This window comes from Manacus vitellinus, unplaced genomic scaffold (genome assembly GCF_001715985.3).
Source record: "Manacus vitellinus isolate BGI_N305 unplaced genomic scaffold, ASM171598v3 scaffold_21_pilon, whole genome shotgun sequence".
Classification (NCBI taxonomy): domain Eukaryota; kingdom Metazoa; phylum Chordata; class Aves; order Passeriformes; family Pipridae; genus Manacus; species Manacus vitellinus.
In genome coordinates, this window is record NW_021939546.1 from 608,135 (window position 1) to 624,752 (window position 16,618).

Consider the following 16,618-nt stretch of genomic DNA (forward strand, 5'->3'; position numbering starts at 1 on the left):
CAGTGGGAGGCTGATTTTAGGTTATGTGCATTGGTATTTTATTCCAAGCTTTGTTGTATACTGTGATTTAAGATAGCTGGACTAAATGAGGTTTAGAATATATTTACGTTTGTGGGGGTTTTTTTAATTTATTTTTTTAGACAAAGGAAATGATAAGTAACTCTTTTGTGGCTTTGCTGTTTCTTTATATATAAGGTCAAAGGTTGAAGCTGTTTTTTTATTATGTTGATGATTTTTCTGAATTTACAATATAACATTTCTGGAAAACAAGACAGCTGTTTTCTGGACCTGAAAACTGATAACAGCAAGTTTTCAAAACTGCACAGATTTTTTTTTTTTAGATTATTATAGTTTAGAATTTATATTAGATGATTACACAATTCTAGGGGTTAAAATTAAATTTGAGTTCTTTGGAATAGTAGTAGTTTACACAGTAGTGCAGAGCAGTTTTCTCTTATAATTTTGGGTAAAAGCAGTGCACAGTTGTTAATAGCTGAAACTGATATTTGTTTGCTTGCATCTCTGCCTTCTTTCAGAGCAAAGAAGAAGTGATGGCAGTTCGGCTCCGTGAGGCAGACCGCATTGCAGCTGTGGCAGAACTCCAGCAGCATATTGCTGAATTAGAAATCCAGGTAACAAGTGATGGCATTAAATGTGGAACTTGATACTGATTAGTTTTTGTACTTCATGCGTTTTTTCTGCCTCCACTTTCTTTCCTCATTAACCTACTGAGAACACAAGGCACTGCTTTGCCAAGTAGGATAATGCTATATTGTTGAATTCCTGTGCAAGCAAAGCCTTAAATCTACCTTATGTGCATACTTGTGAGCTGTTAATAATTGCTTCTGTACTAGTACCGTGCTAATGGCAACACTCTTTTTAACTCTGACTTCTGTTTTGGTTTTTATTCTTGTAATTGGTACTTTTTACCAATGAACAGATGAGGCTGAAAACATCCTCTGTCCAAAAAAAGATGCTAACATTTTGATTTCAGCAAACATTTTTTTCCTATGCTTACTCTTCTGCTATGACCAGTATGGGAGGATTTATTGTAAAACTCTTACTCCCTTTATGTAAATTTTGAAACCAGAAATGTTTACTGCTACCACATCACTGTAGGATCTGAAGATGCATCCTTTGGCCTCTCTGTTGTTCCTCACACTTTCAGTTCCTTTTGGAGCTTTACTTGTCTCATGAACTTGAACAGAAATTACTGTTCCTTGTATTTTCTTGGCTTGGAGAAATCATGATGTCTTACTGTAGTCTGGCCTTTCTATACTCATATACTTTTGTCTTTTCTGAATTCTGCTGCAAAGGTTTTCTTGATTATCATTCCCAGGTTACTAGCTAGTTACTCTCTAGTTTATTTTTTTAAAAAATTGGTATTGCTATTGTCTTTTCTTCCTCTGAAATCTTTCCTTTGAGGTGATGATTTCTCAGCTAGTTGTAGCTTTTTCATCTCTTTGTATTTGGAATGTACAAAAAAATTTCATTGAGCTTGCATAAAGAATTTTCATCGTATTTCCTTTAGCGCAGCAGGCACAAAATTTATTAAAAGAAAAAGCAATCATTTCTTTTAATCATATAATGCTTAGATAATGCTGTGATCAATGCACTAGAAATACAATAAGCATTGCATATGAATCATTTATCATTTTTTAAGATAACAAAAGAGTAGCTGAATTTAGGTCAATCTTCTACTCATGTTAACATTTTATTAAAAAAAAGGGGGGGCGAAGTTTAGAGGTTACTTCAAACAATGTGATTTTGTAGGTAAGAAGTCAGTACTCATTTTGCATTATTTTTACTTTAGCACAGACTTCAAATGGCATCCTGCTTCCCTTATTTGACTGATACAGGTCTCCCCAAAAGTAGTCGAAATCTTATCAAATGGTGAATCCCCTAATGATCAGGGTTTTTTCCTGGTAGCTGTCACACAATTAGAATTGTATTCATTTTGTAATGTCAATACATCTAACTGGGTTTTCTGTTGTTTGACTGATCAAACCATCCATGCTCCATCATTTTACAGCTCTCTCCTATTCCCTTTCCGTATTTTGCTTAAGTTATAGATATAAGAATTGCATGCAGATTTTTATAATACCTGTTTCATGACTCTGGCTAATACGTTCAAAGATTACACTGCCCCTCTTTTGTTGTGATATTGCGCTGTCTCATGTTCAGTTGGTTGTCCACATCACCTCTCCTTCCTCTTCACAATAACTACTTTGTAGGATGCAACTTTTAGTTATGGTTTTATTATTCTAGGTTTTATGTTTCCTACTAAAGTGCATTTCAAGTCTCAATCTTAGTAAAATTCTGGATTTTCTTCACAAATAACAGTGGCTGTGCTTTCTTTGTACACAGTGTGGAGTATGAAATCATTCTGTGGCTGGAGTTCATGTTTCTCATTTGATGACTTTGCCCTGTTAGGTTTTTGGTGAACTACTGATCTCAAACTTAAACATGGAAGAAAACTTCAGTTGTCAAACACAGATTTTGAGTGTGAACCTTATCATATTTAAAACAAAAGAGATTTAGTAGAATTAAGTTCCTCTAATGCTAATGTATTTATTTCTGACACTGTAGACATGACCTGAAAGCCTTTTATTGGACTGTGATAGGTGTTTTTTTTTTTTTAGGAGTCTAAGCAGATACTTTTGACCAGTGTGTTTTGCCAGCAAATATGAAACTTATGACCAAAACTTCCTTTTTGGGTACTCATGCTCAAAAGCCTTTGAAACACCTGCACCAAAAAAATAGTAATGGAGTTGGAAAGCCTGAACTCTCAAAGCTTGTAAACTGTAAACTATCAATTGATAATAGAGCTTAAACAAATGCCACTTTTTAAGGAAATTGAAAATCTAAATAACTTCTTCCTCATTGGAGAAAAAGCTGCCTCTCATTATCTTCTGCTCAGCTTGTGGCTGCACTTGCTGTGACCTGATGTGAGGAGCAGAGAGCCTTTTAATCAGGACTTGCCTTAATGACTTGAAATGCAATATTTAATACCATAAATACACGTAGCCAGTCTTGGAGTGTAGGTGTCTGTCTTAAAGTAGAGATGCACAGAGCACCACAAAGAGATCTGCTTGCTGTGTTATTTCAAAGCTGATAAAAATGAAGGGAGGAAGTTAACCTACCTCATAACCTTCCCTTTTTTTGAGCAGGGTGGAGCTTTTCTAAGAAGCTCTAGGGATTCATTGCCAGGTCCACATGGTCCATAGCAATGCTTAACCTGAATTGTGTGGTTTTCTTTTAAATGTTCATGTAGGTGTAGGTGCAAGACACTGGTGTTAAATTTGTAACAGAGTATCACTACTCCCACATAAGAACTGATCTGACGTTACACACACACAAATGCTAGATTTAAATCACAGTTTATGGGTCACTCTTAGTTTTGGTTAGTAATAACAGCAGAGAAGGAGAAGGAGAGAGAACTCTTATCATTCAACAGTAGATGTAATTCTGCAGCAAGTTGTCAGTTTATTATGATACTAGGAAGTTATTTTTTAATATATTCTAGATGCCATCTTATCTTGGCTGAGCATTCAGTTAAGGAGCTTTTAAATTTCTGTATAAGTATACTGACGTGCAATGAGTTGTCCAATACATGACAGATATCCTTAGTCATTCCTTAGCAAAAATAACACAGAATTGAAGTATAACTGAAGTTTAACTTGTATTGCACATACCTGTTCACACCTTGTAACTGGTCAGGTTGCATGCACTCTGATTGTGGTTGTCCCACCCTTTTGTAAGGTGTAAAGACCCAGGGCTAAGGAATGGACATTGTCTCCCTCTCTGTCTATTGTCAATTAGCAAAGATTCAGGTTTGCTTCCTCAGGAAGCTAGTCTAGTTTTCAGCTGAACTGGTCTGATAGCTTCAAACTGCAGCAAGCAAATATTTCTGGCCTATTAATTAGCAAGTGATCCTTCTGATCACTTATGGGCAGTCCTGTTGGTCCATCAGTGGTATTTTGGGTTTGGTTGGTTGGTTTTTTAAAGGCTTTCCCTGCAGTAGTTGAAAGAAGAATAGAAAAATTCAGGCATGGTTAAATCAGTTGCAAGCTAGTGTCACTCAGCTGGTTTAGGGTACGGAGCATTAGGCCAGTGGAAGTGTAGGCGGGCCAAGGAAGCAGAGTGGGGCAGCTTAATCCCTCTCCCTCCATTTCTGTTCAGGCTGGTAACTTGTACTAGCCTCTTAAAATTATCCATGGCAGGTATAGAGCATACTTGTAATATAAAAAACTGGTGTTACATCTGAGTAATCTTAAAGCAAAAAATATCCATAAGAACTCATTCTTTTTTTTGTTAGGTTGGTCTGGACAGGCGGTAACATCACTTCCTCCTGCTGTGTTTCCTGGCAGATTCAGAGAATTTTGTCACATTTACCCTATCTCTAACCATGTCAAAGCTGCTTTGAGAGCAACTGTAAAGGAAATCCATGATTGTGCTAGTAATCTCCCCCACAGTTTAAACTTTTAGCACTATTTCGTTAGACTGAAGCCTTTCTATGACCTCTGTTTAATAACTTTTCCAAGTACTGACTGTTGAGTAAAGAAATTGTTTCCATCTTTTCAAATTACAGGAAACCCTTTTTTTGCTCTTATCAATAGTGGTGTGTGATGTTAGTGATGTGTTTTTGAAAGTATAGAATGAGTCACTGTAAAGTCACTGAAAGGACACTAGTTACCACATTTACCCTTCTGAATATACTTCATTTACATTTTTAATGCAGTATCTTTTGCCAAAGAGTAAGAATTTTAAAGTCTCCCCTGAAAAGAGGCTGAGACAAGGCGTTAACAAGTTAATATGTCTAAGTCAGAAAAAATCAAGGATGTTAGGGAAACATCCTATCTTCCAGCCATTTTTAGTAAAGATGGTACACTGTTATCTTAGGAACAGCAACTTTCCAGTGTGCCTGGAGTTCAACTGCCTATAAAACCATTTTTTTGTTTTTCTGTGTTTTTAAATTTACAGTTATTAAAGTGAAAACAATCCTAGATGTTTTCTTATGATTTAAAATGGCATATTTTCTCACTGATGTGTTTTCCGACTCTGATGTGATAATTGAGTGTTTTATAAAACTTTGTCCTTTTGCTCCTCTTGGGATAAGACACCTGCAACTGAAATTTGATTACATTGATCTTCTGTGTCTTTCGTTGAGCAGCAAAAGCAGGCTTAAGTCCTCCAGTGTTTTTTGGGTGACTTCCAGTGATTTATTTATTTGTTGTCTAAACACTTTTTTTATCATGAGTACTAAACTTGATTTTGGGAGGGATTATACAATAATAGTTTTGGGTATTTTAAAATGGCATTCTTTGAAGCACTCTGTCCCTGCACTCTTGTGTTGCCAGCTATACATGCTGGTCTGCTGACTGAGTCTGAAAGGTCTCCACATGCTTGGTAGTTCTCAGTAGGTATCAGGTGTTTGAGACTAACTGCTGCTTCTTTGGAAGATATTTTTCTCCTGGAAAGCCAGACAAAGGAGGATTCAAGTATGAGATGAAAACCATGATTCTCAGCTGATACTTTTAGAATTTTTCCTCATTCTAAGAAGGAAATTTTTGGAGTACAGATTTTTCTTCTCAGGAACTCTCAGTGTAACTCTTGTATGTACAGAAGTACAGTCACTAGTATTTCACAGCAGGATGAGAGAGGTGAGAGCTTCCAAAACTGTGAAGGGCCTAAGTGAGTTCTGTTTTAGCAATGGGGTTTTACAATCTACAGAGCTCATTTCCTGCTTCGCTGCCCGTGCTGCTCCCACTATATACACAACCTCTGGGGCAGGGGATTGGATTGTGTTCTGCTGTGTACACTGTTAGAGGCACCTATCACCTGAGCAGAGGTGATACCTGGCTGACAGCGTGTTTGTTTTCATGATACGGGGGTTTCTCATGGTGGAGCTGGTCTGTTGGAAGAGACTGTAAGACTGGGAGGAGTTATTAATCCTCCAAAGCAGTGAAATTGAGATGAAGCATCTTTATTACAACATAACACCAACTGGCATTACTTTTCTAAAAACCTTTCTGGGAAGAGCAGATGGGCACTGCAGTGGTGCCAATATGCAGAAGCAGCACCCCAGTGGGTTGTGCATGTAGAGAGATTCGTTCACATATAACTGCAGGGTGTTTTAAACAAATTCCTAGATTCTAGAATTGACTCTCTTTCATTATCTTGCAATTCTGTTAATACACACACTTTGCTTATGACATGTTATCTGACTTTTTCTCTGTATTTTAGTTTTAAATTTAAAATGGCTATTGTTTGCCTAGAGATCAGCTATTCTTAGTGTCATGACCTCTCCAAATACAACAGATTTTCTACAGTAGTGCTCCCCCTCCAAAAAAAAACCCAAAAAACCAACAAACCAGCAACCCACATCCTATGTCTATAATTCTAGATTTTAAAAAATAAAGCATGAAGAAATATTACTAATTGCTTATGCTATTTCCTTTTAAAAGGTGCGATGTTCATACCTTAAAGACTTCTAAATTTTCAGTGGAGTTGTTTGGAACCCATACAGTTGATTTGAGTGCTGTCCTCAAAAGTACAAAGCTGCTCAAGCACAGTAGTACAAAACTATTCAGGCACAGTATACAAACAATGGAGAGTGAAATGTCCAGTTCCTACTAAAGTAAACGCTACAATAGGAAGCATTAAATGAAATTAAGTTGCATTAAAGCAATTTAATTTTTCTTCTGTCAGTGGGACTGTCTAGTAACTAATGGTATCACCTCACCTGGAGTACTGTGTGCAGTTCTGGGCCCCACTATTTCAGAAGGATGTGACGATCCTTGAAAGTGTCCAGACAAGGGCAATAAAGCTGGTGAAAGGGTTGTAAATAAAGCCCTGTGAGGAGTGGCTAAGGATGTTGGCCTTGTTTAGTTTGGAGAAAAGGATGGCCATGGGTGGCCTCATTGCCCTATATAGCTTCCTGAGGCACTCTTATCCCTGGTATCCAGTGATAGGACACGTGGGAATGGTTCAAAGTTGCACTAGGAGAGTTCAGACTGGACATTAGGAAGCATTTCTTTACCAGAGAGTGGTCAAACGCTGGAACACGCTTCCTAGAGGTGGTCGATGCCCCAAGCCTGTCAGTGTTTGAGGCATTTGGACAATGCCCTTAACAGGCTTTAACCAATTCAGCCCTGAATTGGTTGGGCAGTTAGATTAGATGGTCATTGTTAAGAATTATGTTAAGAGTTAAGAATTATGTAATATGGTGTTATCCAAGCTGAAGCTGCTCAAGCTTTGATTAAGCTACTCATGAAACATGAACATTAAATTATTTGTGCAGTTTCCATGTGTTGTTTGGAGCATGAGTGTCCTTGTGGTCTCTGGGGCTTTCACCATTCACAGTGACATACTAGCTGTGTTTTGGCGCTGTTCTATTGTCATCTAGAATTAAGATGTACAAGTTGGAATCTAACCTGCATGGGGGCAGAATATAGGGTTTGTTTTGCAGTTGTGGAGGTTTTCACGATCTCAAAATGCACATATACTGACCTTAAAAGATACCATACTCTCCTTAAAAGAGATTCTAGGATGATATTAAGATCACTTGATAAAAACAGTAAGAAATAAGTTTTTATGATAATCAGGAAGTAATAGAAAATGTCATACAATCTAGGGTAATCTTGAGAAGCAAACCTAGAACTATAGAATTTTTCAGAGGAAGGTTTCTGTCTGAGTGAGAGATACTAACAGATAGTAGGGAAAGCTGTTAACATTGGGTTTGGTCACATTAAAAAGAACTGCCATGTTGAAGTTTTTCCTGACAACAATTTTTCTTTTCGAATTCTGTCAAGCCACCTTAATGAAAAAATACTGTTAAAGAATATTACTACTAAATTTAAGTTCCTCACATTAAAATTTGCCTTTGATTAACAAATGCTCATCAGAAGGTGGGAATTATTTGCATTAAGTTCAGGTTACTTTCTAACATGAAATGTCACTAGAAAGTGAAACAATTTGTCAGATCATGGTAATACTTTGTACTTGTATGGAAATGTATGTATTGATGAGAAATATTAATCTTTTCTCACAGTTTTAAAGAATGTTGGGTAACTTAATCATAATCTGACAGATAAAACTTTGAATTTTTTTGTTCATCTAAAATATTTAAGTTTTCAGCTATCTATTTATTATTTATTCTCTAAATTAGATGAATGTGGTAAACATTAAAATATATTTTAATGCTATAGTGTCTGGCCCCTACATGTTTTTTCAGTGGTTTGCTACTGCACCTGCATGAGTGCCTCTAAAAGGCAATGGCAGGATCAACTTAGTCTAATTTTCTTTTTTAAAATAAACTCTATCTTTTCTATTGCTCAGAGATGAACAGCAGCTGTGAAGAAGACTGATACCTTGCTCTTAATTTTTTCTATGTCATCCTTCCAATTTATCCACTGTAGACAGACTTGGTAGCTTTTAGAACATGAGCTTATTTAATTTGAAATATGTAATTTCTGTTGCAGCCAGTTAAAAGGCTCAGCTTCTGATCTCTTGTGTTTTGAATGTTTCAAGAGGAAGTTACAGCATGACCTTTTTTAAAGCATGTTTGTAGAAAATGATATTGCAGGGTTCCGTTTTTTTTTTTGTGCTAAATGCATTTTTGTGAATTGCCAGCTCTACAAAATCTGTAGTTCTGAAAGGAAAACTGAAACTTACTTGCCTTTCACTAAAAATGGGGATCTTGCAAACCAGGTTTGTGCACAATATTCAGCTCCAGCTGACTGTAGTTAGAGTCAGTTCTTCCATGAGCAAATATACATGTCAGATTATTTTGTAATATCTGCATTAACTTTACAGTGTAATTTCTGGAATAAAAAATAACAATAAAATCACTTAAATATAATGAAAGTGTGTGATTCCCATATGGTATACACAAACAGCTTTCAGCTCTTTGTGCAGTGCCAAAACCAACCTGCTAAATGTTACTGCTTCTGCTGTTAGTTTATACTGACTTAACTTGGGAACACCTTTTTCATGTCCTCTTGTGCACCCAGTTTCAGTGTAAGCTCAGCTGCTTATTACACTTCTGTTTTAAAAGGGCTATGACACCTATGTTCTATTTGTGCTAACACTTTGCTTTACTGATGCTTTTTGATACTATAGTGTATAGTGACATAGTCATTCAGAGTAATATAAAGTAATTTTAACTATTTAGGACAGGAACTATTAGTAATATTGATAATATTACGTGTGTGTGTGTGTGAATTGGGTTTACTAAAGCAAATATACAACCTCATGTACATAGGACATGAATTCCACCTGTGAAGCTGGTAATTCTTCATGCTCCTCCATAGAATCCTGCCTGTTAGTACTGAGAGAGTCAGCTTGGTCTGAACCACTGTCACCCTTAGATACCTGCTGTAACTTCAACCAAATGAAAGTGCTGAATGATGTCTGGGACTAGCTTCTGTTTGTGACAAAAATATGCAGACAGTTAAACTAAGATTTTTAATATAGTAGATCTTTGAATAATTTGAATATGATTCCTTTTTTTAACCAAAACAGAAAGAAGAAGGAAAAATTCAAGGGCAGCTTAATAAATCTGATTCTAACCAGTACATCAGAGAACTGAAAGATCAGATAGCTGAGCTGCATCATGAGGTAAGTGATAAAATACTACAGTCTCTGATCACATGTACCTTTTGTCCTTTCACTTGCAGCAGGTTTTGGTTATTTAACAGTTATTACATTTTCAGTACCTGATTTTACCCAAGTACATTATTTTAAATGAATGCAATAAAACTCTTATACATGAATCTTTCCTTTACCCTGGGATGTAAAGTAACAAAAAACTGCTTAGTTACATGATTTGATATTAAAGGAGATCAGCATTTATGTTCCACCTTGGTTTTTCTCCTTAATTTCATGAGTTGATGATGTTCGTGTTGCATTTACTGCATTTGGAGCTGTGTATATGAAAATAAGCCCCTTTATGCCTTTATTTGCTACAACTATTAAGGCTATTACAGTTAGAAACTAAACTGCATTTGTTCAAGTAGAAGAGTCCATGTGTAGATTTTCTGGTTCTTGCTCTTGCAAGGATGAATTTTATGTGGTACTATACTGAGATTGCTTAAAAAAAGAAAAGGATGCTTGCTTAATATCAGTTAACAGATTTGTAAGTTTTAAACTGCCAAAACCTTCAACCTATGAAATTTCTGCCTTCAAACTTCCTTACTCTAATAGTTGTAGTAACTTTCTGTTAGCTAAAAAGATCAGAAGGTCTTGAAACAGAGATAGCTTATGTAACTACCATCCTCACTGGCTCATTTCACTTCATCCTGCATTGTGAAGAAATGTCTTTACCTAACACTACACTGTGTGCAAAATGCCCAGTCATCTTTGCATTATAGTCTGCTTCTGTTTCAATAGCCTTCTAATACACAGCTCTGATAGTGTTGCTTCAAACCATAGTATCATAGAGCAATTCTGCTAATTGTTTGTTTGGTGCCTTTTTGCTTTTGTTAAATAAACACACACTTTCTTTAAATGTAGATAGTGTTTTCATAACAATCTTAGTAGATTCAACCTTTTAGGATCAATCCCCTGAGAGCTGTAATACAGTTGAGGATCTCGGAATGCTGTCTATGCTATAGATTGCTATGCTGTAGATTGAGGATAGTCTCTAGGACCATCAGTCCAGCACCTTTACCAATCATTAAGCTCACTTAAAAAACAGATTTAAAAATCAATAACCTGCCTTCTTCCATTAAAGCACTCTAACTAGCTTGCTTTGTTCCTTATAAGAAAGTCACCTGCTGAATTCTCAGAAAGCCCGATATGTAGTGTATTTTTGCATTATGAATAAATAAGGCACTGTACTGGCTTTTTCTTCTGCTTGGTGTATGTTTAAAAGGTAAGAAACACTGCTGTGGGGGAAAGTGGAATTACTGTTGTAAAGCTGTTGCATAATTTTCTCAGTACAATCATTTGTTACGTGCCTGGTGAGTAACTCAGTTGTCATGAAGGCAGATAATATTGTACATGTTTACTGTGTGTAAGTTAGTGTGAACAGGTTGGAATGAAGATAAGGTCCATTAGCTCACAGAACAATGATAATTCTTAGTAATACCAGTGATTCTTAAACAGTTCAGCCTAGACAAATCTTTATTAGCATTTCAATTTGACTGAAGAAAATACCAGCTATGAAGAATAATGAATTTTAACAACAGCAGAGTTTGAGTAATTCCATGTAGAAGACCACTCCTCATCTAGATTTCTTTTTGTTGTGGCTTAATTTTTTAATTTCCAAACTAGGTAAACACTACAGAAACAAAGTCATTCTAGGACACATAGAAACAGTAAGAAGAAATGGTCTGACTTGATAATCCTACAGGTCTTTTCTGACCTTCGTGGTTCCATGATTTTATGAAACTCTGTATGTAGTAGACATGTTCTACCCTGGCAGCATTCTGAATGTTTCCTTTCTTAAAGCCTGAAAGTCTTTGTTTACTAATGACTTTTTTTTTCCTTCCTCTCTTACAGTTATGTATCTATTTGTCTAGTTTTTAAATAAAAAATTAAGAGGGAAAGTAGTGTTTCCTGCAGTGTTTCCTCAAAAAGCAAAATCTGAGCAAAATGGCAACAGGAAGAGGCAAAAATGTTTGCCCTCAACTGGTAAATGTAAAAATTAGAATAATTTAGTCACTGCCAGTTCAACAACTTTAAATCTGCACTGAGGCACCTTCATATATACATCCATTAATGACTGTGTGCTTTGCTTTTTGGCTAGCTGCTTTTTGATTCTACTTCTGCAAAAGTTAAAAGAAACGTTACATGTTTGCAAATTCATCTTCCTGAAGATAGGGTGATGGTGTATGTGACATGCTGACCACAACCTCCCAACTGGTTAGCATGTAAAAGGCACTGGAAATGGAACAGAGCTCTTGCTGACTGTATGATTACCTTCTAATATATTGTAATGCTGTAACTTTAAACTGTTTCATCAGCGTTTGCAAGCCAAGGTAGTAGCCAGGGACAGGGCAAACCTAGAATATCAGTGAGGAACACCAAAAGGGACAGCAAAGAGAGAGTTGTTAGTACTGCCCAGCGACTAAAGCTGAATTCTCTCCACTAGAAGGTGGTGTGGGGGTGGGAGTTGACTATGGCACAGGTGCAAAAGGCTGCTGCTGTAACTTCTCTTGACTTTTTAAGTGGAGAAGAGTTAGACCCTCAAAGTTCAGATATTTCTCTCAGCCGTTCTACTGTGGTGACCTAAATCAGCCACGTATTGGAACTCTGCATATCATTTCAGATCAATGGACTCAAATTACAAAGGGCAATTGGTTGGAAGTTTTTAAAAGTATGAACAAAATTTTTTAAAAATAAATTTTTAATTTTGGTCATCTTTTTCAGAGCTCAAAATTTTACATGTGTCTTAAATATAGTGCAGCTTGCAGCCTAAAGGATAAATTTCAGCTGCTTTTATTACTCATCCAGGAATAGTAATGCTACAGTCAGTCTTCAATTAATATTATAACAAGACTTACTTGAAGTAAATTCAAGTTGTGTTCCTGTTACTGAATAAAACTGCACATACTGGAAATTGGTAGTATGGCACCCAAAACTGAACCGATGAGGTACAAAGCTATGAAATGTACAATGTAAATTAAATAGAAAAAGACAATGCCTTTTTTCTTCCCTTTCAAATAAAGTAAAATAACTATAAATGGAATTACTATACTGGATTTTTGGCCTGTTCTAACAAGCTGCCTACCTGATTCCTTTTACACCTAACCAGAGGATTTCTGTGGGACAGTAAGCTAAACTGTATATTGGCTACTTCACAGTAGGTCTTAAACTTGTATTTTACGAACACTTCAGGAAAGCAAACAGACAATATTTTGAGCTTTGAGAACACTGTAACAAGAAGTTGCAGGCTTCTGCTCTACTAGATTCTCTAGACTTCTGTAAGCTTCTGGTTTAGTGGTGAACACATCAGTGTTGAGTTAATGGCTGGACTCTGATCTTAGAGGTCTTTTCCAGCCTTAACAATTCTGATTCCATGGACATTATCTTTGATCTACTTACATGCACCTCTTTCTTTGCACTAACCTGAACAACCAAATATGGATTAGAATCTTAATACTGAGTGTAACATACAATGTTATGTAAAATAGTGAATTAATTCTTAAATTCCTCAGTGCAACCATAATTTCACTCAGAGATCAAATACATATAGATCAATTATTATTAACTTGCACTTTTAACTTCAGTAAATATATGTCAGGTTTTATGTTCATTCCCTAGAAAGTTACTGACAGCTATCCTTTAATCTTTTACACAACCTTTCAACATTCGAAGAACAGCTGATGCATAAAGAAAGGATACTCAGACTGCAGTATTTCTAGTTAGCCAGTAGCTAATCCATTGATAAGTTTTGTATATTTAGTGCTGTACTACCTTTTCTGCTTTGCTGGGCACAAAGTTGTTAGATGGCTGTGACTTATGACTTTATTGTTGAAGGTTGAAACTAGTGTGAGAACTTGAAATGTTGAGGATCATCACAAACAGGAAGTCATGATGTAAACTTCTTTTTAATATGCACTGGACTTGGATACTCTGTCTGCCTTTCCAGAAATTTGTGTCCAATTGCCATTTGTTCTTTTCATGAATTGAAATCTTTTCACCTAGCATTTTCTTTCTTCCTCCAATTCCCTTCCATTCTTAAAGCTATCTCTACAGTATTATCTTCCAGCTTAGTGGGATTTTAGCCTAAAATGCTTTCCTCATTGTGCAGTCCCAACAGGCTACAGCTTTTGTGGAGCAACTTTTGTTACTCTTGCCAGTAAGTACGGAAGCTTGGTTGCCCTGTCTTTGGCACAGGAGAAACAAGGTCTAGTGAGCACTATATTCTGTCACTTGACTTTCCAGCTCATGTGTTTTGATCAATGTGACATAAATGACATGAGTATACAGACACTGCACGATTCATACTACGGTTATATATTCTCAGGCTGCACAAGGAGTGGTAATACTTCACAGAAGTTGCCTTTGATTAGACACCAAAATGATAAGTGAAAGCAACTTTTGTGGTACATTTTTACTGTTCAAGAACATATCCCACTCAGTAGGCAGTACTGAAGTAAAGCTGTTATCCTATGTGGAAATGAATACACTGGAAGTTTTGGACTGTTACAAGTTTCCACTAAGTAAATTTAAAAGTAAGATGAATCTCGAACAAGTTGTTTCTCTTTTCAACACAAATCACATACTGAGGAAACAAGGAGAGGGTGTTTGTAGTTTTCCACTTTTTCCTTTTAATTCAAACCGAATGGAATTAAATGATTTATAAACTGCTGAAGTTCTGCATTTCATGCACTACCCCTCTGTACGTGCAATCACTTTATACATATTACCCAGCAGCTGCCTCTGCTTCCTGTTGGATGTTGCAAGGCTTGCATGTGTTACCTAGATTACAGGAGTGGTACAAAAGATTAGAATTGACGTGCTTACCCACAAACTACACTGGCAGACCACAAGACACCTTTGGAGACAAAAGCAAGTGGTTTCCAGTCTTTCAGACTTTGTGATTTCGGACTGAAGTGCTTAAGTTGTTTCACATGAAACTTTACAAAGTTTGTCATATTGTTAGCTGATTTTTGTGTCTCTCAGAATCTTTTAATGAGTTTGTTTTGCTCCTAAATTGCATTTTCTTATTTATACTACTACAGTATTTCAAATGGGGATTTGTTTTAAGCTTATGACGGTTTTCATATTAAAGGCTAAATTCTGCCTAACAGTGAGATCCACAAAAGCCTTTCAGTGCATTTTTCCATGAAGCTATGATTCGTCTGTGTATTGGGTATCTGTGTTAGAGGACAGCTTTATGAAGAGAAACAACACTTCCTTCACTTAGCACATTTTTCCTTAGGAAGCAGAAATATGGATGTTCAAAACAGCCTGTTTTTCAATTATACTATGGCATCTGTGCATCTGCAGGGACTGATTCCACCTCCCACCCCTCCCCATGAATTTAGAGAGCTAATTGCTGGAGTTTGGGAAGAACATTCTGGGAAACTTCATATTTTGCCTTTTTTCTGCAGGCATCTGCTATTGACCACTGTCAGAGACAGAATTCAGAGCTAGTTTTCTCCTAGCCGTTTCTCTGTATTGAGATATGCTCTCGACAACTAATTGTAATATTTTGAGAGGAAGCAAGGATGAGATTTTCTAATGTGCAAATCTTATGCATGTGTTTGGTATTTGAATGAAAACCAAAATCCTGATGTTAGTGTGGCACGCTGTTCCAACAGTTAGAAAACTGTCTACAAACTAGTCCAGTTAACAATATTTCAGCTTGGCTGATGGAAAAGAATAACATGGCAAATTACTTGGGGCATTATTATTCTGCCAAAATAATTTCTGAGGCATTTAAAAGGTTTTATAATAGTACCTTTAAGTGAAATTCTAGTGATTAAATTCTTGCATATTGACAATGCAGAAAAGGGGGATGTTTTTAAAGGTATTTCCCATTTCAGTATCTGAAAAGTTGATGGCTATTCAAAGAAGTAATGACCATTAGCTTACTACTCTTCCATTCCCACATACATAGAGTTTATCTAGGAATGGATGATACAGTATGTTTTAAGAACCTAATGCAGTCAGCAAGATTCTGATATAGGTGTTATCTCATGGTCTGATCATGCTCCTGGTGAGCTAACATTTTAAGATTGGCTTAATGAAAAAAGATATAAAAGTTGGAGATTAAATACTGTGCTTTTAAAAGATTTTGCTTGTGTAAATAAAATTCAAAACACTTTAAGTAATGACTTTGAGGATAAATAATGCATAAGTTGTGACCAAAGGAGTAACTGGTAATATGGCTGAATTAAGGATACATCTTGCAACCTGCATTAGCTTTCTAGGCTTTTTCACTGCTGAAACTAAAATGGAGAAGGGAAAGTAAACTGTAGCCCATCAGTGTGAAGGATTAAAAAAAACACCTATATGGGCCACGCAATAAAATACCTAAATAAAATTCAATGCACTACAGTACCAGGATGAAAGAATAAACCACATTAACAGTTCCTTTAATCTTAAATATCATAAATATATATGGTAGGTAAGCTGTGTTTAAAAGCTGTCATATTATGTCCTCTTTTTATTATTAGCTAATAACCTTATATCACTGTGGGACAGCGAGTGGTTCTGGTCCCTGGCACAGGGAACCCTTGGTCCAAGCTGTCCATTAGGAGTTGAGGGAATATCTTTACAAGCAGCTAAATGATGACTCCACATCAGTCATAGATGAGCACAAAATTGTGATGCTCTTGTGACCCACTGGAGTAGCACCAGATGGGTTGTCCACTTCCAGCAGCATTCCTAGCTCCTATTTCTCTCACAATCACAGCATCTGAGCTTGAAGATGGGATACCAGCGGGAAGCATTATTTCTTTCCTCTATTAATTTTATTATTTGGATTCCTTTCAGTCAAATTCAGTGCTTCCCAAATCAAATGTTCTCTTATCTGATGCACCACTAGACTGCATTCAGAAGCAGAGTAAATAACTTGGAGTAAATAACATACCTTAGAATAATGGAGATATGAGGATTAACTGGGGAAAGTGAATTCTAGTTGCAGTTCAGCCTACTAGAA

At 36.4% G+C, this 16,618-nt stretch overlaps 1 protein-coding gene across 7 annotated transcripts in view; it reads left to right on the forward strand.

The window, feature by feature from the left end:
• EVI5 (ecotropic viral integration site 5) overlaps window positions 1–16,618 on the forward strand; it is a 75,616-nt gene that overhangs the window by 44,704 nt on the left and 14,294 nt on the right. For all 7 annotated transcript variants that reach the window (XM_018072066.2, XM_018072069.3, XM_018072065.3 and 4 more), the window contains 2 exons: window positions 537–632; window positions 9,526–9,621. In XM_018072066.2, the coding sequence (XP_017927555.1) occupies window positions 537–632; window positions 9,526–9,621 (192 nt within the window). The remainder of the gene's footprint in view (window positions 1–536; window positions 633–9,525; window positions 9,622–16,618) is intronic.